The 24,697-nt window shown below is 46.3% G+C and overlaps 1 protein-coding gene, 1 long non-coding RNA gene and 1 pseudogene across 7 annotated transcripts in view; 1 reads left to right on the top strand and 2 right to left on the bottom strand.

Moving 5' to 3' along the window:
- The window catches only part of LOC309620018, an 878,206-nt gene that overhangs the window by 510,708 nt on the left and 342,801 nt on the right, over positions 1–24,697 (bottom strand). The window lies entirely within an intron of this gene.
- The window catches only part of NHS (NHS actin remodeling regulator), a 345,055-nt gene that overhangs the window by 95,108 nt on the left and 225,250 nt on the right, over positions 1–24,697 (bottom strand). For 2 of the 5 annotated variants that reach the window (XM_082375464.1, XM_082375465.1), the window contains exon 1: positions 12,505–12,794. The exons of the other annotated variants lie outside the window; for them this stretch is intronic. In XM_082375464.1, coding sequence (XP_082231590.1) covers positions 12,505–12,538 — 34 coding nt within the window. In that variant the 5' untranslated portion in view covers positions 12,539–12,794. Of the gene's footprint in view, positions 1–12,504; positions 12,795–24,697 lie in introns of those variants that run through there. 5 annotated transcript variants of the gene reach the window in all.
- LOC309619898 (tripartite motif-containing protein 44 pseudogene) lies at positions 17,746–19,459 on the top strand (annotated as a pseudogene). The gene has a single exon. The product of its transcript is annotated as a tripartite motif-containing protein 44 pseudogene (transcript).

The following is a 24,697-nucleotide window of genomic DNA, read 5'->3' as shown; positions in this document are numbered from 1 at the left end:
TTTTAACATCCTTATTGAAGTGTAACTGGCTTTACAATGTTGTGTTAGTTTCTGCTGTACAGCAAAGTGAATCAGCTGTATGTATACATATATCCCCATATCCCCTCCCTCTTGTGTCTCCTTCCCACCCTCCCTATCCCACCCATCTGGGTGGTCACAAAGCACCGAGCTGATCTCCCTGTGCTTTGCGGCTGCTTCCCACTGGCTATCTATTTTACATTTGGTAGTGTATATATGTCAGTGCTCCTCTCTCACTTCTTCCCAGCTTACCCTTCCCCCACCCCGTGTCCTCAGGTCCATTCTGTATGTCTGCATCTTTATTCCTGTCCTGCCCCTAGGTTCTGGGCATATACCCTGAGAAAACCATAATTCAAACAGAGTCATGTACTACAGTGTTCACTGCAGCACTGTTTACAATAGGCAGGACATGGAAGCAACCTAAGTGTCCATCGACAGATGAATGGATAAAGAAGATGTGGCACATATATACAATGGAATATTACTCAGCCATAAAAAGAAACAAAATTGAGTTATTTGTAGTGAGGTGGATGGACCTAGAGTCTGTCATACAGAGTGAAGTAAGTCAGAAAGAGAAAAACAAATACCTTATGCTGACACATATATATGGAATCCAAATCCATTTTAATTTATATATTTTAAAAATTGCAAATAAGGGTGCTTGGTTATTGTATAGATTTCAAAAAAGAGCTTCAGTACTTTTCAGCTCTTCCCATCAAAAGGTGGAATCTATTTCTCCACCCTGAATCTGAGCAGGCCTTGTGACTTAATTTGGCCAACAGAATGTAGTGGAAGTGACATTGAACCTGTTCTGAGCCTAGGCCTCAAGATGCGTTCCAACTTCTACTTCTGCTGATCTTGGTGCCTACCCAGGCTTACTGCCACTCTGTGAAGAAGGCTGGGCTAGGCTATTCTGTTGGCTGATGAGACACATGGGGCCCACTTTCCCCCTCATTCTGACCCATAGCCTGCTAACCACCAGACATGTGAATGAGGCCACCCTAGGGCATCTAGTGCCAACTGAGTGACTACAGACACATAAGCAAGCCCTGCAGGGCTCAACCAGAAGGACCGCCCATTAAGTTTTAAGCCACTAAATACTGGGGTGTTTTGTTACACAGAAAAGACCAACTGAGGAAGTTCATTAAATTTTTAACCACTTGTCAAAACAGATACTAAGGGTTGAGAATTGTTAATTTAAGTGCAGATATCAATAAACTAAAACCTTCTTTAAAAAAACTAATTTCTTTTTGATGGGTCCAAATATTGCCATAGCTCAAAGTCTTCACTTCATCTCATTTATTTATCACGGCACTCTCACCCCGTGAAAGTGCCAATTCAGAGACACTTCCTATGAATAGCCTTCAGTCCCAGAAACCCACCTTCCCTCCTCAGTCCTGGGCTTGTCAGGCTGATGTTGGGTCACGTGGTTTGGGGAAAAGACTCGCCAAGGGGAGTGGCCCAGAGCCGCCCTCAAGAGTCGATCAGTGGATAGAAGAAAGTGAAGGAGAGAGGATGTGTTCAACCCCAGAACTCCCTCAGGGAAAAAGAGGAGTAACGCCCCGGAACAAGAAGAACTACAGTATATTAGGGTGTGGTGTCAGTTTTGTAATATTCAACAACTACGGTCATGGCTGTCTTCTTAAGAAGATAGGGTATCCAAAGACACAGGTGGGCAGGGGGAAAGAGATGCATACCCTTCTCCTTCCCACACACTTGGGAAACTTACAGATGGAGACCCTCAAAAGGAAGAAAAGAATAATTACAAACTAAATTAGGGCCACACTCAACAATCTAAGAAAGGAAGAAATAACGGTTACAACTCAATACCTCAAACAGTAGTTCTCAACCTTGGCTGTACGTTGCAATTTCAACATAGTGAAATCAATTCCTGCACTCTTAATTGCTACATTAATTACTAACTTTATTTAATAGGAAAAACGTTCAGCATTTGGAGATCCTAGCAGTTTCATCAAAAGCCATTTCTTTTGAAGAAAGTGCTGGAAAGTAACATGAGTTGATTATTCAGCTATCTTCGCATGTGGATGCTTGGGCTTTTTTCTTTTCTAATTTTCTTAGTAAACCTGGGAACCTTTGAACTTTGAATAATTTCTCTTTTCTTTCTCTCGGTGTCCTCTAGTTATACAAACACAAAAAATAATTACAGAGGCAGTATTTACATCTATACACCTATGGTTTTTTCATTTGGTATTTACAGTGCTGAGTGAATGAATTAATTTAGTTTATTTTACTTCTTGGGAAAAAGTGTATGTGATGAAAGGGGGTCCCTGTTAGTTGACTCTGGCAAGGTTTTATAAGGAGCATGTAAAGGAAAAGGAGAAAGAAAGAAACCTTCTTTGTAGCTCTGTGAACATATGTTGGTCTGTACCCTCAATGATTTTTCTACATTTGTGGTTCAACACGTACTAATTATGTTCCAGAAAAGGCGATGTTTTACTGAGAAACTTTATGAATTAAAAAAAAAAACAACCCTCTCTATACCAGTGTTTGCAGCTTCTCCCAGTTCAGGCTCTGACCCCGCTTCCCAACAGCTTTGCCCAGTTTAAGAACATGGATTCAGGCTCTGGGCTGGGACCTCCATGAGTTGCCTTCCAGGTGGAATCAGAACTGAAACATCCAGATCAGAGGAAACGGAAAAATAGTTATTACGTGCCCAACTGGGAGGGAAGGTTTCTTCATTTAAGGATGGGGTCAAGTTGAACAACGGAAAGAGAAATGACCGGGTGCGCTCCCTATGATGTACCAGAAGCTACACTAGAGAAGCCAGCTGGAGTGTGACACAGAGGACAGTTGAGGCATAGTTTGGCCTGTTCTTGCAGGGTGTTGCATTTCTACGAAGAGTAACTGATTTCTAAAGAAGGAAGGGTACCAGTGGGAAGTTTCCGAAGAATAATTTCATAATAAATGGATTATGTGTTGAAAGTTGCTTTGCACAGAGGAGCTCCTTTACTCAAATATTTATTAAGAAACTTAAGATTTTTTTAATTGAGTTTTTTTTTAAAGGAGAGATAACAGATGCTTCAGGTGTTCATTTGTCTGAACCTGAGAGAAACAAGAGTTTTAGGATCATACAGATGCAAATGTCAGTAGAATGTGTAAGAATGAATGTTTCTGGCTTCCTGGGATGTACATTACACACCCAAGGTAGCCCAATGATGATGCTGGTAGAACCCGAGAGACCCGAAGGAAGGACCAATCTGAGGTCATCCCCGACCACTCCAGTGACTCTGGATGTCACTTTGTGACTCTGGCTTTAGGCCTCCTTCCCCTTCCCTCAGGCTGTGGGCAGTAAGCCCTATAAACAGAAGCTTGAATACAGTCAGTCTCCAGCCTCAGAGTGTTCCAGAGTTCATCTCTAAGTTTTTCTTTTTAATTCAAGACAAATTTTCCCATGGAAAAGAAGTGACAAATAGCATTTAGAGTTCCAAGTTTGCCCATCAAGCCTTCTTTCTTCCACAGTATTGCTGGGGAAATATGCATTTGCCATGAACAAGAGTGGAAAACAATACCGGTATCATGGTAGTGAATAAATGTTAACACAACTCCAGAAGATGGTTTTAAAAATTATTCTTAAATGCCAGTGCCCAATGAAATGCAAGAATAACTAGACAGAATAGCGGGCTGATGGAGACCTTGGGGTCTACAACTGGAGTGTCTTATCTCTTTGAGGATTAATATAACACTGGTTCTTTATTATGCCCAAGATCACTAGAAAGATTCACTCATTCAAGAAAAATTTTTTGAGTATCTAAAATCTTATAAATATTATAGCAGAGATGAAAGACCTAGTCCCTGCTCTGAAGAAGCTCATAGAACAGCCGACTAGAAAGACACTGTGCTATACACGGTTTTCAGAGGGACTTACACATACTCCCGAGATACAGTGTGTTGTGCCTGAGGGTTCAGGAAGCCACAGGATAAATGTGGGGAATCTTCCTGGACCACTAGTTCTACTCAATAATTGTTTGGGGGGGAGATTGTTTTATATTAAACAATGTAGAGAATAGTGCAGATTTTATAGATGCATACAATAAGAAATCTTAAAGATCTCTGGAAGGCTGCTTTGGGCCATACCTGAGTCTACCCGTCTCCATCTCCACCTTAGGGGTACTAGTTCATCCTCTGCCTGCCCTTGGAAGCACCACTAAAATATAGGCATGTATAGCATACGGGCTATGGAAGGGGAGATGTCAAAATCCCCCTGGGCAATTTCAGGAAGGGCTTCCCAAGGAAGGTGATGCTTAAGCCAAGGCTTCCAAACGGACTAGTATGAAACTGGTCACAAAAACATTCTAGGGAGGGAACAGTGTATACCGGCCTGGGGGTGTGTGAGACAGCGTGATGTGATGAGAAAATGCAAACAATTTTGCATGTGCTATGGCTTACGCTACAGTCTCTGCTTAGGTCATCCAAAGTGAAGGAAACTTAGTTTTTATTTGAAGGAGCAAAAACCGATCAGCAGAGATGGCCCCGACCAAAATATGAGACTGTGAGCTGAGGTGTCAGACAAGGGACAGAACCAGTAGTGTCCCGTGTCTTCAGAAAACAAGAGTTTTCCCGGCTGGCGTAGGGAACTTCAGAGACACATGCATTTTCATCTCAAAGTACTAGAAAGGATGATGAGTCCAGGAGTTCTCTGTTCTAACCAACAAGGAGTGCTGTCAGCACAGAGCAGCTGGGTAGCTATCCACAGCAAGTGGCCTTGGGAACTCTGGGAAAGCAGATGATGGTATGAAGATGGCCAAGTGTAGAAGGGAGACATTTAAAATCAGATTTTTGCAACTCCAGGAAGAGCTGTAATCATACCTGCTACTTGGTACTTTGCTCAAAAACTTTGAATGAGATAAAGTATAATCCCTGCAAACACCTTCACCAGGACGCTGAAGTTAGGACATCAGAGGACAGACTATCCCCTTTCTCACCACTGAGAAACAACATGTGAACTGCCGACACTTGCAAGCAGCGGTGTGGGAAATCCTGCATTGTAACTCCTTGACCTGCCACCACCTCTAGCACTTGTTAATCCATCACCTTTTATGATTCCAGAAGACATTTACAACCCTCTCCTAGGAAATGAATATTTGGACAATATGTCACTGATAAACAATGCTGGGTAATAAATATATCAGTTACAGGCAGTCAAGTTAACTAGCTTAGGAACTGAAAGAGAAAGTCAAAGGCCTTACCTACTCCACTCTTGTTTTCTGAAGACACGGGACACTACTGGTTCTGTCCCTTGTCTGACATCTCAGCTCACAGTCTCATATTTTGGTCGGGGCCATCTCTGCTGATCGGTTTTTGCTCCTTCAAATAAAAACTAAGTTTCCTTCACTTTGGATGACCTAAGCAGAGACTGTAGTGTAAGCCATAGCACATCTTTTAACTCTTAACCTGTATGATAACCTAAAAATATCACTCCCACATTTAGTTCGGAGTCATTATTTTCAAATCCTTACAGGCAGTATAACCTGGTGGTAAAAAGCCTGGGCTTTGGAACCAGACAGACTTGCGTCCAAGTCCTGGCTCTGTATCGTCTGAGCTGTAATCTTGGGCAAGTTATGTAAATACCCTAAGCCTCATTTTCCTCATCTAGGGAACGAGCATAATTGTGCCTGCCTCAGAGGGTTGTGATGAGGAGCGACTGTGACAGAGCAATTTGCATGGCCCTGCTGAGCACACAGTAAGGGGCCATTAAATGACTTTTAATATTAACATCCTGGTTTTCCCCAACCTCTGGGCCCCAAATCTCCTCAGCCCCCAATGTCAATGGACAGACCCCTCTCAAAAACAGTATATTAATCATTTATGATGCAAAGTACTTAGCCTTCTATTGTAACTGCTAAACTTTAGAAGAAGTAAGTTTCATTGCTTCTTTCCAGAAATACCTTTCCTTTGTGACCCAAATGAAACCACAGGAGGATAAACAGATTAGAAGAAAAAAATATCGAGTGAATATTTTTTGAAGTTGCTGAAATGAGTTGTTGAAAACAAAGACCCAAGAGAAATGCTAGCATAAGCCATTGGTTTTATATTTATACCTCCGTGCAAATATCCACCCACTACTGAAATTATAAACCAGTGTATAAGGTGTTATATTGAGAAATGGAGTAGCGTTAAAAACATCTGTTGATACTTGGCTGAATCTGCTTTCATTTTGCCGGAGGTGAACTAATATTGACCAAAGTCTGCCAAGATATTAAAGATGAGAGTCAAGTCTCAGAAAAAGGGGTAAAATTAGAGGGAAAAGGACCTCTAATAGCCTCCCTTCCCTAGGAAGGACCCTGCAAGTTTTACTCACAACACCATCTCCTGATGATGATGATGATGACGACAGCAAACAGTTATTCAGTCCTTATCATGTGCCAAGCACTGTGCTCTGTGCTTTATTTTCATTACATCATTCAGTCTTCACAACAAGCCTATGAGATTTTGCCAAAGGAACCTCAGCTTAGAGAGCTATGACCCTGGAATGCTTCTCCTGGCCAACAAATTCCTACCAATCCATCAACATAAATCTCACCTCCTTCAGGGAGCCTCCTTCCCTTTCCCTCTTCACCTCCTCCATCCCTCATTCACTTTCTCTTCAGTCATTCTGAAGCTTGGTTGGTTTGTTTGTTTGTTTTTTAATAGACATGCTTGGACTCGTAGTCATACACCAGTTTGGTTTGACTGCTCTTTCACTGAGTGCTGGCTGGGTCTTTGGATGTGGCTACAATACCTTAAAGGTAGGGTGAGTCCTCAGTTTTGCCCCCAATATAGAGCCGGATGTAGGGAGATCCTGTACCTACAGAGTCTGATCCAGGCCTAGATATCTATTAAACTGCAATGAGTTGGATTTTCGCCTTTTACCAAGTTTCAAATTTCATAGTTATTTTCTGCTTGATACTCTGGACCAAGGGTAGAGAAATGTCACCGTTGTACAGAGAGTTCCAGCCACAAGAATGCCGTGGAACAGGAAAGGAAGTCATTTTTTTTATCATTGAACTCAAAAGCTTCCCTTCTTATATGAATCAAGGGTGTATCTTATCTGCCAGTGATTTCTTTTGAGTCCATCAGTGGCTGGGCTGGCCACCCTCCTCTAAAAGGAGACAAAGAGAAGCGGATGTGATTTGGCGGCAAAGCACATTTTTCCCCAGCAGAAAATGGAGTGACTTTTAGCTTATCTGCTGTCACCTTGTTAATGTGATCATTGTTCTTCAAAATAAAATCTCCTCTTCTTGCCCATGATGTCTTTAGTGTAAAAAAAAAAAAAAAAGCAGCAGCAGCAGCAGTGGCAGCAGCAGAAGCAAGTAAATGCCATGAGGAGAGAGGCAGAAGGGAAAAATAAAAAGGCTAATCAAGAAAAGCTACAAGTCAACTTCTTTTCAAGGAAAAGCATTCAGTACACAATTAATCTTAATTCTCCCAGCTGGCCATTTTGCTTGCTTTCCAAGGTAGCTGTGGAAAGTACCAGAAACCCGTGGCCCCCATCATCACCTCTGGCTTTCGGAGCAGGAGCTATAGGCCTGCATTAGTTGGGATGAGTAATTTATTAACCATTTAAGCCAAGGGCCCCGTGGCTGTTGATGTGTGCCCCTAGCCTGTTCTCGAGCACATCCTTATTTCAAAATTAATCATCCAGCTCTATCTTGCTGGTGAAGGTTTCCAGGGATAAAAACTTAGATGGAAGAGGGATCCTAGTTGTTAAAGGCCAAATGCCATCCATGGCAAGCATAACACAAAGACGAGGTGGTGAGAGAAGAGTGATTTACTCTATCTTTACGAATAAATCAAAACGTCTTCCTCGCTCTGTTGTAGAGTGGGGGCCAGAAGTGAGCAAAGATAACATTCCTGGGAGGCCTCAGTTCCTCAAAGCTGAGGAAACATGTGCATCTTTCCCCTTATTGGTGTTTGACATTTGGCCTCTGGATGCTGAAGAACCAGTCCTGTGTTTCAGATGTGAGAGGATATGGCTGAGATGAATTCCCTTCCACATCTCCTTTCTGCCATTTTGGGAGCCAGTGGTTGTCACCACACTCAGGGTCAGTGAGTTATAGCCACATGCAAGGCCAGCATCCCTCAGGAGAGTAGACTTTCTCAGTATCCCTGCTGACCCAAAAAGAGGCACCCAGGAGGGAGAGAGCCAGGCTACCCGACAGAGTATTCAGAAGCACAGGTCAGTTTCAGAAAAGACCCAAAGATTCTGCCTTAATCACAGACAAGTAACTTCCACGTAAGTTTACATACAGACAGGTTGTGCAGCGTAGAGTGTGGACAGCAGATTACACTTGCTTCTGGCTTTCTGCAGCCTTAGCCCTCCCTAATCTTACCATCTCCTCTGCCTCTCCACCACCCCACCCCCGACTTAGAGAAGGCAAGAATCAATCCCAAGCAAATAAGCTTTGATTTTCTGCAAAATACTGACTCTATAAAAGATGTTTCGCTTGGTTTTAGAAACTAGGTACTTCTTTTTTAGTTTTGAAGATCATCAGAGTGAGCTCATTCTATCGTGTTCTCAAAAACAAGACAAAACACACAAGCAAACAAGCAAACAAAAAACCCCACAAACAAAAATCCACCCAAAACTTGATACACCTTAACCGATTTACCCTAACGTAGTCAGTTCAAAGGTCCCCTGGCTCCATCGGCTACACTTGGCCTGCCATGCCACACCCGACGAGGGAGAGTTGGTCCCTTCTTCCTGTGGCTGGGCCCTGAGGTACTGTGACCAGCCTTTCTGGTGCTCATGGGTCAGTATCCTCCTGACTTGGAAGTCCTCAAGGGCAGAACAGTGTCTTAGTCATGTCTGAGGCCCACAGCCAAGCCTGGTGCCCTGCACAGAGATGCTTCCCCATAAAGTTTACCTCCCCCGATGCTCGCCTCCTTCAAGGCCCTGGCCATGCCAAGCAGTCAAGGCCCTTACAGAGTGGGAAGTGACCTAGTTGGGTAGCCGGGAAAGAAGCCAGGTCTGGGACAGAGCAGCTTAAATATTCTACTGAGGAACATTCCACAAGAGACAGAGACTAAGAAATTTTGGAGGAATTTCTCAATGGTGAAGTTTTGTGTTATGCCGAGTTTTTTCCTGGCTTGCCTCAGCATGCTCAATCCAGTGTAACACTTGGCTGCATGCCCTTCCCTAGGCACACTGTTGGTATTTTCATGTCCCATCTGCTAGTGCCTCTGGAGGACATTAGGATAAGTGGGTTGATCCAGAAAAGATGCCCACTGTCCTGGCCCTCTGCCTAAGACATGCAAATGGAGAGCAGCTTCCCAGTCATGAAGCTTTTGCCTGTGCCAAAGGCATATTATTTTAAATATGATTATTATCCATAGCTACTATGGATGGAGCAGTTACTAGGTGAGCTATGCTAAGTCCTTTGCCTGCATTCTTTCATTTCTTCCTCATTTAAGGAATATACAAGGCAGATTTTTACCATCTCTATTTTAGAAATAAGAAAGTTGCAACTGTAACTTGACCAAAGTCACACAACTGATAAATGGCAGAGTAAGGATTCAAATCCAGATCTGGCAGATACTAAAGCATCCCCACACCATGCTGCCTCTCATAAAACCTAACTATCTAGAAGATGAAACCCTTAACAATGAGCCCACATAGTAAAACCAATGGAAATTACCAAAGCTGTACTCTGAGGTCAATTTATAGCTATCAATTCTCATATTTATTTCTTAAATTAAGGATTCAACTTAAGAAATAGAAAAAAAAAGTTTAAAATCTCAAGTAAGTGGATATAAAACCAGATAAATGAATTAAAAATGGAAAACACCAATAAAATGGACAAAACAGACTTTGTCATAAGATGGTGGCAGTCTACACCTCACTCCCTCTGAATGTGGAGTTCCCAGGAACGAACCAATGGACCTGAGCTGACATTCATACTAATGTGAAAGCTTCGCTTCTGGTAAATATGAATGCCCAGAGATCGGGGCATAAATAATGGCATTAGCTGTTGGGCCCTCTGGCCCCTGACTAGGGGTTGGCGTAGGGGTCTGGGCCCTAAGAGCTTGCCTGATCAGCTTAAGTGGTTCTCACACCTGCCCAAGCCACCATGACACCCAACAGGAGCCTGAAGCTTGAGTCCCACTCTCCTCTCCTCCTGAAGACCGCACTATCCCATTGAAGTCTACCCAGATATAGCTTATCAGCTACAGGATCTACCATGGTCAGCACATGGCTGTGCCTGCCTCTGGGTTGGGGAGATTCAGCAGGGGCTGAGGAGGAAAGAAAGCAGAGAGTTTTATTTTTCCCTGAATTATTCCTGTGCTTATAAGGCAATCGTATGAAACAACTGTTCCATGGCTTTAAACCTAATAAATAAAACTCCCTTTGAGATTCCGGTTTGAAAGATGGTGAAGATCAGAGTAACTCTACTGTTTATGTAATAAACACACAACCAAAACTATTACATTTTTATAATGAAACCTGGTGTAATAAAATTTGTGTTGAAGCAAAAAGCAGTCATTTTCCCCTCAGCTTTTATTGTGCTGAATGCAATATCTGCCAAGTCCTATTTGGAGGCATCTTTGATTAAAGGCCTGGTCTCCCCACTTGTGAGCTGTCCACAGCTGGTGGGGGTGCCATGACCTTGCTGAAACTAATGCCAGAAGATGGCCAAGTTCACAAGGTGCCAGCAGCTCTGAGAAGCTTGAGCCCTCTGCCATGTGGCCCTGCAACCTTCTCCATCCCTCCGTGGCCTGCCAGCAACCCCCATGCCTTGGATCTTCAAGTCTCCAAGGAAAACTGGGTCAAGCTGTCCTAAAGGTCTTTTCCCCATCTTTCTCCTTGAGCACAGACTGGAAACGTCTGGCAGGCACCTGGAGGGCCCTTATTCCTTTGACACCCCCTCCCATTACTTAGTCCTTCCAGCCTGATGAACACTACCTGGCCGTTCACTCTCCCCTGAGTCCACTGATCCTCATGAAAATGTGCGAATTGAGGTCCTGAACTGTCTCACTCGGTTCCCTGAGGGAAAGTGGGGGCTAGAGTGGGAGCGAACGTCTTACTTCTTACCTAAGGCAGTGGTTCTCAACCCTGGCTGCACGCTGGACTCCATCTGGGGAGCTTTTAAAGAGACACACTGATGCCGGGGTCCATCCCCAGAGATTCTGACTGAATTGGCCTGAGGTGTGGCCTGCACATCAAATAATGGCTGTTTATCGTAAGCATATGTGATATTTGAGATGCGGATTGAACAACTTCTCCCACCGCCCCCCCCCCGAATTCGGAAACCGCGATGCCCTGAAGCGGCTGACACAGGTTCAGTGGTGCCCACCAGAAGCTGCCTGGTCCACAGGCCTGTTTCCTCCCCCTCACCACACCTGGAAAAGCAACTCAGAGGGAGTGTTGTCAGATGGCAGGGCGGAACAACACTGTCACTGAGCAGGGCTGCAGACGACCATGTTGGTAGTGGTTAGGCCAACGCGTGGTCCTTAGAGCGTGGCCACGCACTGCCTCAGTCTCCGCAGAGACAGTGGAGGCAAACGTGCACTCAGGTGGCTTAGCCGGGCCAAGGAGAGCGCCAGCTTCAGCCATCACGCCGCCCCTGCCCTGCTGAGTGCTCTCCGTGACGGGGATGGTGGTGGCGTCTCTAGAAGAAATATAAGAAAGGCACTGTCCCTGCCATGCAGGAGCCTGAGTTAAAATGGAAGGACTAACCGCAGTGCAGGACGAATAGTGCAAACAGTTCAACACTTTTCAAACAGGTTCAATTGTGTGCCTGACCTTATGTAGTGAAGGACTATCAGGAAGGGGGTTTACGACCGAAGAAGTCAAGATGGCCCCGAACAGGTTAAGGCCATTGAAGGTGGACTAGAAACTAGACATTGGGGAACTTGGGTCTGGGGACTCCCAGTTCAGGGCTGCTTGGGGGCCACAGGGAGAGACAGAAATCTCTGTGTGTGATCTCAGGATGAGGGCAGGATACTGAGGAGTTCCAACAAGACAGCGGGGGCGGGGTGACGGAGGAGAAGCGAGGGACCAGCAGGCTAGGCCCAGTGCCAGCCGGTGCAGGACGCGGGGCCGAGCTTAGCCTCCCCCAGCCGCCCAGGCCAGAGCCTGAGAATCCTGCCCTGACCGCACCTTGGGATACCCTCTGGGCCCTCTTGGAAAACAGGCCACCGTCAGAGCAGAAGAGGAGGAGGAAGAAAGGCTTGTCCTCTCTGTCTTAAGTGGTCCAGCACCTCAGAAGGAACACAAAGTTGCCAAGGTGGCCAGCCAGAAAGAACAACCCAAAGTCCCCAGAGCTTAGGAGCCGCAGAGCACAAATGTGAAGGTCATCCCTGAGGGTCAGGCATGGCCTCCCTTGCTCACGTCTGTTCCTGTGAAAGGGCTCGCTTTCTCCTCATTCCCCCCAGAATAGGACGCTACTGCAGCGCCAGCCCCTCTCCCAGTAGGCCGGCCTCCTCCCCCCACAACGCCGGCTCCCCTTCCCCTTTGTCTTGCCAGGAAATGCTGCAAACCCCAAATACCTGCATTCTTGGGCATGCAGCAGGCGAGAGGCATGCTTGGATTCCCGCTCTGCTTCTTAAGGACGGGCCTTTTCTTTCATCCAAAGCCCTCTTGGAGTCCCAGGGAGCTGAAAGCTGATCTGCTTAAGTCGGCAGGCAGAGCAGGGGGGTGGGAGGGCGAGAGAGGGCAACCTTCGGCAAGGAGGGTGGCAGATTTTCACACAACATCTGCGCTGCCTCCGGGACTCCCCCCTGGAGGGGGAGATGGTCTCACCCAAGTGCTGGGCCAGCTGCTGATCCCTCCGGGGTTCACTTGAATGGCAAATCAGGACTCCAGGGCAGCCTCCGACACACCCTGTCTCCAGAGGAGGGGCTTAGCTGCACTCTCCTTCCTCAGCCCCGGAGGAGTTCCCAAAGCAGTGGTACTTTTTTACAGCCTCCCTGCTCCAAGTGCAATATAGGCCAGGGAGTCGGCAGCACCGGCCTCACTTGGGAGCTTGCTAGAAATGCAGACTCTCAGGCCCTGCCAGTTGGAGAAGCTCTGCCACGTGCCACGTGGCTATGGCAACTGTTAGCACGCCGCCAGAGACAGGAAGCTGGCCAAACACTAACACTCAGGGAGCCACAGCAGCCCAGCCCCCGGTGCCAACTATCCAGCCGCGAGAAGGGATACACTCCATCCCGTCACCCCACGGCTGCCCCACGCCGCTCCCCCTCCCCCCATTCTCCTCACCAGGCTGGGGCTGGTTCACTTGGCTGTGAAAAAATGCTAGGTTGGTGCGAGGCTGAGCCACTCAACAGGTCTGCAAATATTTGTGCACACGCTGAAAGGATGAGGGGCAGGATACAACTGAAGTTTGCTCTTTGCAGGTTGCAAATCAATATCGGATCCCCTCCCGGCCCCAGTGCACACACCACCTGTATCAACATGTTAGACTCTTGTGAGGCCAATAACAACAGTAATAGTACATGGCAAGTATCTGCGAACCCTTTCACAAACATCAGCCATCCTGGAGCCTGTTCAGATCGTCCTCTTGGCAAGAAAGGGAGAAGTCAGAGACTTCGACCGCTTTGCTCTCACAGCCTTTATGTCATCCCAGCACATGCTTCACCTCCCACCTGAACCCAGCAACTGAATCCATGCACAAAAGCTGGAGGGAGGAGAGAAGGAAAGGAGAGAAACGAAGGGGAAGTCCGAGAAGAGCGTTTGTTCTGCAGTCCAGAGAGAACGCTGACACAACTAACAGCGTCAGCTCCCTTCTCCTGCTCCATAACCACGTGCAGCGAGAGCCAGAAGGGGCGACTTCGCGTCCGAAGAGGAACTGCTGGGTGCGAGGCTTGGGATGCGTTAGGACAGCCCAGATCAACAGAAAGTCTGCCTGGAACCCGGAGCCAGACCGATTCCTCAGCCTTCCAAACACCTGTGAGCAGCATCAGTGGCTGGCCTGGCCCTCGCCTCCTCGAATCCTGAGGGCTGGAGAGAAGGGACAGGGAAAGCCAGCCAGGGGAGGGAGACGGAGCAGAGAGAAAGCAGAGAGGGTGGCCCTGGGCTTTCCTGGGGTTCGTGCGGGCCCTTAAAAGCACTCACGGTGGGCTTCTGAGTCGAAAACCAAGCTAACAAAGTCTTTGAAAACCTTTGGATTCCCAGTCTTGCCTCAAACAACAATCACTCATAAAAAGACTCATGGATGGAAGGAAATGAGGCCGTTGTTTTATTTTCTATGGGAAGTCATAAGAGTTTTTAAAATGTTAGTCTCCTTCTCAGCCCTGTTTTTTCCCTTCCAGTGACCCCAAGCTGAAAAGGAAAAATATTTGCACTTGGTGTTTAAAAACCACAGTGAATTAGCTTTTGTTGTTCATGGCAAAGCCACTATTTAGCGGCCCAGAATCAAACCAGATGTCAGGGAAGAAAGAAGGCCCCACATCCTGTGAACTTGCCTTTCACCTTTGCAGAAGGGCCAAGGGGAAGGCTGGGCTGAGAAGACAAAATGGAGGAAGTTCAGTGGTCAGCAAACCTGGCACGTGGTCCTGATGGAATTGCTGCTTAGCTCTTTGTGGGCGTCTGCCTGTGGGACTAGAATGCAACAGCTCTGAGACCCCGGATGCACAGTGCCTCTGGACTTCCGGAAGTTTCTTCTGTGGACAGTAGGCCAACAGCACTATTCCCACAGGTGGCAGAGACCAAGGTGAGCAATAGAGAAGTATGGAGGAGAGAATTAGGAGACAGAAAAAACACAAGAAGAGGTCAGCAGGACTTGCTGGGACACCCAATCTATCAGAGAAGGTGAAAAAAAAAAAACCCTAAAAGGAAAAGAATATATGCTCTTTCTGCGGCCTTCCAGGAGAGTATGAGGAGGAGATTAGCGTTCGGGTTTTTCAGTCTTGTTTCTCTTTAGCACACCACCCACCACAACTCACAGCTTAAATCAGGCAAAAAAAAAAAAAGTTCCTATGGGGCCTAGTCTGTTTCTCAGTTTCCTAAATCTAGCAGCATAAGAAAACAGGAAGTTCTCTCCACACCAGGACCCTTTTTAACCACTCAACAAACATTTACTAAGCCCCCCATCTTTGGTCAGTAAGATATTTGGGTGATACCAGAGGCCTTGGCTACTATTCCTGCCCATGAGAAGTTTACAGCCTATTGGGCAAGACAGACATGTTCAGAACAACAACCATGATAATGGCGATAGGTACCATTTTTCAAAATATAATGATGTGCCACTGACTGCGCTTTCCATATAGTATCTTATTTAACCCTTACAATAACCCTGTGCAGTGAGTTTTATTATTCCCATTTTACAGATGAGGAAACCAAGGCTCAGAAAGCTTAAAGAACTTGATCAAGATCACACACCTATTAAGCTAGCAGGAGTCTTTGTTTTTTTCACTGATGAAGCCCAAGTGCCTAGAACAGTGCTTAGCACACAGTAGGTGTTCAATAAATATTTACTGAATGAAGAAAGCAGCTTGGGGTGCAAGGAGGGGCTTTCTGGGGCCTTGGAGATGAGCTGTGAAGCACGGCTGGGATGTTTGCAAAGAAGAGGGTAAAAGGCACACTGGGAAGAAAACAGGAAATGAATAAATGAACCTCTAAGGAAACACAACTGTTTTACAAAATAGCAAAAATAGCAAAAATAGCAGGAGGGAGTAGCAAAAGAGCAGGAGGGAATAGTAGTTAAGAGAGGGACCCTTGGACTTCCCTGTGGCGCAGTGGTTAAGAATCCGCCTGCCAGTGCAGGGGACATGGGTTCGATCGCTGGTCCGGGAAGATCCCACATGCCGCGGAGCAACTAAGCCTGTGCACCACAACTACTGAAGCCGGCGCACCTGGAGCCTGTGCTCTGCAACAAGAGAAGCCACCGCAATGAGGAGCACGTGCACCGCTACAAAGAGTACAAAGAGTAGCCCCTGCTCGCAGCAACTAGAGAAAGCCCCCACGCAGCAACGAAGACCCAACGCAGCCAAAAAAAATAAAAATTAAAAAATTAAAAAAAGAAGAGAGGGACCCTTGAGTCAGAGAGATTGGGGTCCTACCGTGGCTCTGCCGCCTATGAGTTATGTGAACATGGTTAAGTCACACAGTCTCTCAGTGCCTCATTTTCCGTATCTGCAAAACGGTGATAAGAATATTACCTACTATGGCAGAAACGGTTCATTTCCTACTAAATCTTCCATATTTGCCTTCCCTTTCAAATTCATAAGACCTCAATTTTTTTTAACATCTTTATTGGAGTATAATTGCTTTACAATGGTGTGTTAGTTTCTGCTTTATAACAAAATGAATCAGCTATACATGTACATATATCCCCATATCTCCTCTCTCTTGCGTCTCCCTCCCACCCTCCCTATCCCACCCCTCTAGGTGGTCACAAAGCACTGAGCTGATCTCCCTGTGCTATGTGGCTGCTGACCTCAATTTTTTAAACTGGGTCCATTGCCAGACAACCAAAAGGCTCCATGTCCAGGCCTCTCTTGTAACTAGGGGCTGCTATGTGGCCAATGAGATCAAAGCAATTGTGCTGTGGGATTTCTAAAAAATCTCTTTAGAACACAAGAGCCATGCTCCTTCTTTCATTCTTCTGTTTGGGCCAATGATGTGATGGCTGGAGCTCCAGTAGCCATCTTGGACCGAGAAGATGAGGGCCACAAAGATGTGGAACCAAGAGCTGGAAGGAGCCTTGGTCTCCATACCAGCCCTGGACTTCTTTTACATAAGAGAGGAATAAAGTTCCATCTTTTTGAAGCCTTTGTTAATCCCCAATGGATATATTTACCTCAAAGAGTTGCTGGGAGGATTAAAAAGATAATACAGACCAAGTAATTAGTGCTGGGCCTTATACATAGTAAACACTCAAACAAATCTTAGCGATAGCAAGTTTTGCTGCTATTCTTATCACTATTATCATCATCATTGTTGCAAAATTCAGAATGTTCCCTTATTCTGCATCAGGCTGAACCATATTCATTCAGTTATTTAATTAATGAGTTTTTGAAAAAATTCCTCAGTATTGTGTCTTTCATGAGAACCTGTTCATGAGTCTTTCTATCTCAGGGTCCCTGATAACAGAACAAAGTATTTCTCCCTGAATTTCATCACCAAATCATCCACAGAACCAATAAAAGAAAATCTAGGCCTGTTAATGAAACAGGGAGGGGAGGGATTAGGACGTTAATACTTCTGAGCATGGTGACTGGAAAGCCTTAATTAAATTCTAAGTTTGGTCAAATGCCCCTTTTTGGAAAGCTCCATGGCAACTCAATGCCTCAAAAGAGACTCCCTGTTCCCAACCAGACAGACCTTTACGTTTCAGGACACACACGAAAAAAGTGTAAAGATACGATTTGCTTAAAAAGTTCTGAGAGTCAAGCATAGTAGGCTGGACTTTAAGAGACTTGCCAAGAACTGTGGATCCTTTTACTTAAATCTCCCTTTCTGAGGAAGCGCAGCGGCCGCCAGGCTGCCGAGCCGGCGGGGAGGCCCTGTGCTCCTCGGCTGGGTGTGGGCTGCTGGGAACAGGCGGCAGCGGCGCCGAGGCTGCGGGACACGGCGCATCGAGGCTGCGGGACACGGCGCATCGAGGCTGCGGGACACGGCGCATCCAGTCTGCGGGACACGGCGCATCGAGGCTGCGGGACACGGCGTATCGAGGCTGCGGGACACGGCGCAGCCAGTCTGCGGGACGGGCCCCGGGGGGAGAGGAGGACGCGAGGAGGCCGCGCCGAGGCCAGGCGACGAGCTCTGAAGCCCGGAGACCCGGGCCGCGGCACAGCTCCCACATGGCCTCCGGAGGGGGCGCGGCCTTCGAGGAGCTGCCGCACGACGGCACGGGTGATGAGTGCGAGCCCGACGAGGCTCCGGGAGCCGAGGAAGTGTGCCGGGAATGCGGCTTCTGCTACTGCTGCCGCCACGCGGAGGCGCACGGGCAGAAGTTCCCCCGGCACCACCTGGCCGAGTACGTCCACGGAGCCGCCCAGGCCTGGACCCCGGGAGCCCGGGGGGATGGGGCGGGAGAGGAAGAAGTCGAGGCCCAGGTAGAGAACGAGAAGGCCCTAGAAAGCGAGGCGGGGGAAGAGAGCGAGTCTGAGGAAGACTGTGAGGCCGAAGAAGAGAGTCAGACGGAGGAGGAGAGCGAGGACGAGAGTGATGAAGAGAGTGAGGAAGACAGTGAGGAAGAAATGGAGGATGAGCAAGAGAGTGAAGCAGAGGAAGACAACCAGGAGGAAGGAGAATCGGAGGCCGAGGGAGAAACTGAGGCAGAAAGCGAATTTGACCCAGAAATAGAAATGGAAGCGGAGAGAGTGGCCAAGAGGAAGTGTCCGGACCATGGGCTCGATCTGAGTACCTATTGCCAGGAAGATAAGCAGCTCATCTGCGTTCTGTGCCCAGTCATTGGGGCACACCAGGGCCACCAGCTCTCCACCCTAGACGAAGCCTTCGAAGAACTAAGAAGCAAAGATTCAGGCGGACTGAAGGCGGCTATGATAGAGTTGGTGGAAAGGTTAAAGTTCAAGAGCTCAGACCCTAAAGTAACCCGGGACCAGATGAAGGTGTTTATACAGCAGGAATTTAAGAAAGTTCAAAAAGTGATTGCTGATGAGGAGCAGAAGGCCCTTCATTTAGTGGACATCCAGGAAGCAATGGCCACGGCTCATGTGACTGAGATCCTGGCAGACATCCAGTCCCATATGGATAGATTGATGACTCAGGTGGCCCAAGCCAAGGAACAACTTGATACCTCTAATGAATCAGCTGAGCCAAAGGCAGAGGGCGACGAGGAAGGACCCAGTGGTCATGGAGGTGCTCAGCATTCTACGTGTCAGAAATTTCCCTGATATGACCAGGCCCTGATGCCAAGTGGATTATACACCAGGATCACAGTATTCTGACTTACAGACCAAGCGAGGAAGGCAATAAGACTAGGATGTCAGGCCTTTGATAGTACTTCTCTGTCCCTCAGTTTTCTCATCAGTCATCTAGGGGCCATAGCACCCACTCTGTCTATATTAAGGATCAAATGCGATAACCTACATGAATGATAGTAAGATATGCAAATAAGAAATGTAAATGATGCTCTATACCCTTCAAAAGTATAAGCATTAAACAAGCAAAACAGAAAAAAAAAAAAAACTCCCCTTCTTAGTGCCTTTCACAGATTGTGTGGTTTGTTCCCGAACTCAATCAATAAATGTTTCCTAAAAGATCTAAGGAAGGAAAGAAATGCCATGAGTTAGAATGCGTGGTTCCCATTGGTCAAAGGACTGGCTGCACTCAAATTACCAAGGATCCACTTAGGAAAACTACAGTATCTCAGGCGCCACCCTAGACCCACTGAATCAGAATCTCTGGGTGTAGGGCCTAGGAATCTGTATTTTTACAGCTACCCTGGGGATTCTGATGTGTAGTCAGGTTTGGAACTGTTCTGAAATACCCCCCCTCCCCCCAGCTCTCTCTTAGGTTGGGTTACTTAGAAGCGAAGTCTACGATGGGGATTCTTATTCAAATGAAGTACGGAGGGGGTACTCTCAGTGGAGGGGGCACAGGGAAGCAGGATGCAGCTGGGGGGTGGGCACGGGACTTGGCAAGGATGTGGCCTCAGCTGGAGATCTGGTTCAGCCTGATCCCGCAGGGAGCTCTGGAATACAGGTTACACCATTTGGCAGACAGCAATTCTCTGGGGAAGGCAGCTGTAGCCTTCAATGGCCAACACTCCCAGCAGTTGGAGGAGGAGGGCGCCAGCTGATAAAGGAGATACAGGCAGGGCACCAACAGCATCCACTCCCAACTCCAACCTGCTAGACTGGAGTGGAGTTGGCCTCAGTACTTTTGTGGCTTTGCTCTTCATGGAAGCCCTCACGTCTACACTCCCCTTGCTGACTTGGCCTGAGTTTACCTTTTACACAAGGGTCTTGGAGAAAAGTTTAACCTGTAGGAAGGTTTTCAGAATCCGATATGGTCCTTTCAAGGATCAGAGCGCCTGAGTGGGCATACCAATTACCAGTGCATCTGCTGGGGTTATCATTTGCTTGCTAAGTTGCGCCAGGAGCTGGCCCAAAGTCAATGTCCCAGAGTCCTTCTCATGAGTTCCAGCCATATTCACTCATATGCTCCCGAACAAGCCACTCAGGGACTCCAGCCACCTGGTGGTCCATCCCCTCTCTCTTCTCCCCTGACAAATCAAGATGCAGGCTACAGAGCTTCCTTTGGCTTGTTCTCAATGACTCCTAAATAGGTCAAATCACTTTGGAGACTGGCCAAAAGCTAATTTTGTATTCACCACTGACCTGTTTCTTTCCTCTGGCACTTCAGGAAAAAGTTGGGTGAACGCCTTTTCTCCTTGTTTAAGTCCCCATCCCCTGGAGCGAAATTTGCTGCCCAGGCCACCATGATTTATTCAGAGCTACTGCTACCTGGTCAGTGGATTGCTACCCAAGCTTGCTCGCTGCCCATCTGCTGGGTTCTTGGACATATGTGCACATGTGTGGAAAGTTAAAGGTCCAGTAGGCCCCAGTTGGAGCTGCCCGGCCCCAAAGCTGTTCCAGTCCCCACCAGGCTTAATGCCAGGGTCTGTGGAAGGAGTCCTTACCACGTGGTCAAGAAATGGGGAGCATCAATGATAAAGCACACCTCAGTTCCCCATCTCTCAGGTGCTTTTCATCAGGAGATCAGCCAAGTGCAGTGTACGTAGCGCCCCATCCCCCTAAAGAGCCCCACCGCAACTCCGTCTCTGCTCTCATCAAGGAAGCGCCACCATTTTGGTTTCTTATATTGGAGCAGATTTCCAAGAAAGGAAGCAGAGAAGGGAGTGAAGAGTGAGGAGTGCTAAAAAAAAAAAAAAGAGAGAGAATAATATGTTTTCCTTTTGTGGTTCATTCAAATCCAAGTGGAAGCTCAACACTTCCAACCAAAGTCTGGAGCTAGGAAAATGAAAAACCGAGGCCTGGCTCGACTGTCTCTCCAGAAGCTGCTCTGTGGCAATGCCTTCATTTAATTGTAAGATGTCAATCTCCCTCTTGGTCTCATCCCAGATTTCATCATTTGTTTTGTTTTGAGACATTTAGTTGTTTTTCCTTTCCTTCATAAACTGAGAACTCTGTGCAGCTGAATCTGCGTGGCAATCTGGCCCTACCAGAAGAACGGAAGTCATGATTCCTAATAGGGCTCTCCTCGCTCTGCCCACTAAATCGGAAGCCACCCTGTCAAGTTTCCTCATGGTAATAATATAATGATGATAAAATGAATATTCTATTCATTCAGCAGATATTTATTGAGCACCTACTAGGTGTCAAGCATTATTTTAAATGCTTTGTAGGTGCTATTGCAGTTAATTCTCACAACTATTCTATGAGCACAGACTCACCATCTCCCATCACTCACATCCCAAACCCAAGTTAATAATGAGGCAAGAGCAGGGTTGAAATCCCAGCTACCAACAGGAAATACCTGTCACTTGCTTTGCTGAGTGTTTCAGGAGGAACATTTATGTGCAGATGGAGCTGTGTGTGTGTGTACGTCCACGGGTGTGTGCATGCATGGGCGGCGACATACACACTCCTATGTAAAGCTCTCCCTTGAGCCTGGATAAGGGTTTCCCATTCATAATAAAGTTGAAAACAAGACCCTAACCTCTTCACCTTGCATGGCTCCCCACTGCTGTTTCCACAAAGCCACTAACATACCCCTCTGGCAAGGCTGGGAACCCTTACCCTGGGCCTGAGCTGCCCCTCAGTACCAGAACCTTCTACTTGGCAGGGTCTCCACTGGACAAGAACAATTATCAAGTACCTGGATCTCCACAAGGAGTCCAGGATAAATTCATACAAATGCAAATGTTTTGGGAGAAGAGGCCAGAGTCTGTTGAGTCACAAGTAGGGCCCCCAGGTTTCCATTTCGGGTCTCTCTACCTTTCACGCTGGCACTCCCTCCTCCTCTCTCCGACCCACTCGCCTTACAGAATCAAAACTAACCATTCCTTACTTTGATCCTTCCCAGCTCCAGAGTGAAAACACCTCATAATGGTTTAAGAGTTAGTCTTTCCTACTGAATTTGCATTTTAATAGCAATTACAGGCCTAATGCTGAAAGGATAAACCTGAAAAGTCAGCAGGTGGAAGAGAATTTGGGCACGTAAGGGGAGGAGAAACCATTGGGCTTTCTATAGTTCTAGAACTAGCTAACGCTTCACTTAAGATTTCTTGAGGATCTGAGCAAAAGCAAAACTACCCAGGAAGGGGGAAGAACACTAAAATGGTCTTAAAAGCAAGATCATTCAGGGCCAGAGAGAGCATTAGACAATCTCCAAGCTCCCTAATAGTTCTAACATTCTGATTTAACTTTTTTCTTTTCATCTTTTTATGACTCTGGCTCCTTAGTGTAAGTGCTGAAGAAAAGACTTGGCTTCCCCAAATCCAAATGTATTCAAGATGGCGGCACAATTGTTGTCTTAGGTAATTCTTGGCCCTAACAGTTGAGTGTATGAATTGAAAGGCATTTTGTGGACCTGAAGACAGGAAAGTTAGGGCACCCAGTTCCATAAGGAGCCAGTGTCCTTTAGTGTGAAATCACTTCAACCAGAATGGTGCTAGCCTTCACTGAGCTCCTGATGGATGTGAATTAAGTTGATTTAGTTTGGCTACCTCAGGTAAGTAAATTCCAGAAGCTTTCCAGTTCCTTTTAGATTTATTAGAAATGACATCATGCACTCAGATTCAGGATTCTTGAGTGAGTCCAACACTAGGAGAATGGATATGATGGAATGATAAAACTGGCTAAAAGCTTAAGCAGTCAACGTGGGGAAGGAAGAACATGTGAAAGAGAGAAAAGTCATTTTTCTCATTTGCTCACCCAATGACAAGAATCCAACACCTGACCAGCCACAAAACCTGCAGTAATGGGACCAAATAGTTAGACTTGGAATTCTAGTCTTTTTCATTTGGGGAGTACAAGTAAGAGATTCCCCTAATATGTCAAAGGGGGTAGCTTTTCATTCTCCTGAATTTGAAATGGTTTGGAGATGATGTATCAATAATTCACAAACAGAACAAAGTCTTGACTTTCTTTGGCTCTCTCCTTTGAGCCTTGTTAAATTACTTTTGCTGCCTTTGAGTTATAAGATGCTAACCTCAGTGCTGCATCTTTACCCTGAGTCCGTCTGGCCTGGAATTTCATTCCACTGCTTTCTTTTACCTTTTGGAAAGCACACCAATGCATGAAGACAGGAAGACCAAGGGCAAGCAAACCTGCCCTAACTTTCTGACACTGATGTGGAGTTCATCACTGAGAACTTAGCAAACTCTCCAAGGCTTGGTCCCAACAAGCACATGAGCCTAAGGCCTTCATGGTGGCATGCCATTTAAGCTTCTGCCATGTCCCATCAGAGAGAGATCCATCCCAGGGCTGGCCGTGGCCAGCAGTATATGTCACAGCTGCATCGGTAACAATGTGAGATTATTCTACGCACGTGAAAACATCAAATAAGAAGGTCCTGGAAGCCAAGCCAAAAGGGAATCTGCCACTGCTAGCTGTGGCTGCAGGGCGCTTCTCCCAATCCCAGTTGTCTGTCAAACATCCTAACCAGCCTACGAAGAAACCCACTGTGGTGCCAGCTTTCTAGAAAAATAATGAGAATGATTAACCTTTCCTAACCAGGCTTCTAAGCACTGAAGGACCACAGGATGGGATGGATAAGGAAATCAGAGGAAAAGTTGAGATCTGCTCTGCCCAATATGACAGACACTAGCTATATCTGGCTATTGAGCACTTGAAATGTGGCTAGTGTGAATGAGGAACTGAATTTTTTTTAAATTTATTTTATTATTTTTATTTTACTTATTTATTTTGGCTGCGTTGGGTCTTTGTTGCCACACGTGGGCTTTTCTCTGGTTGCGGTGAGCAGGGGCTACTCTTTGTTGCAGTGCACGGGCTTCTCATTGTGGTGGCTTCTCTTGTTGCGGAGCACGGGGTCTAGGCGCCCAGGCTTCAGTAGTTGTGGCACGCGGGCTCAGTAGTTGTGGCTCACAGGTTTAGTTGCTCTGCGGCATGTGGGATCTTCCCGGACCAGGGCTCGAACCCATGTCCCCTGCATTGGCAGGCAGATTCTTAATCACTGAACCACCAGGGAATCCCCTGAATTTTTTCTTTCATTTAATTTTAACTTGAATACTCACACTCCAATTGTTGGAAGAACTTGAATATGAACCTACTTTTTCAATTTTTGTGGAACTTCATGAAATCTAAATACAGATCAAGTATTTTGGATGCAAATTTAGCATCTAAATTGAGATGTGCTATACATGAAAATACACACTGGATTCTGAAGACTTAATACGAAAAAAGGGTGTAAAAATATGTCATCAATGTTTTGTATCAATTTTATGATTTGATTTTCATATGATGTTTTGTTGATTTTGTATGCTGAAATGATACTATTTTATAATTATTGGGTCAAATAAGATACATCATTAAAATTAGTTTCACTTGTTTCTTTTGCACTTTTTTAGGTGGCTACTAACATTTTTAAATTATGTAAATGACGAATTGTATTTCTAATGGTCATTGCTGACTTTGAATGAACAAAATCAAAACATTCCAAATCACTGCTTGTAAAAGTATGGATTATAAGAAGAAAATATGAGTTTTTAATCAGCTAAAGTGAATTAACTCATGGTGGTTTGGAGTAAGTTAGCAAAACCCCTCACTGAGTGGGCCAACTCGGGGG

This window comes from Balaenoptera borealis (assembly GCF_965194805.1).
Source record: "Balaenoptera borealis genome assembly, chromosome: X".
Lineage (NCBI taxonomy): Eukaryota > Metazoa > Chordata > Mammalia > Artiodactyla > Balaenopteridae > Balaenoptera > Balaenoptera borealis.
This window is presented reverse-complemented; position numbering and strand designations above follow the sequence as displayed.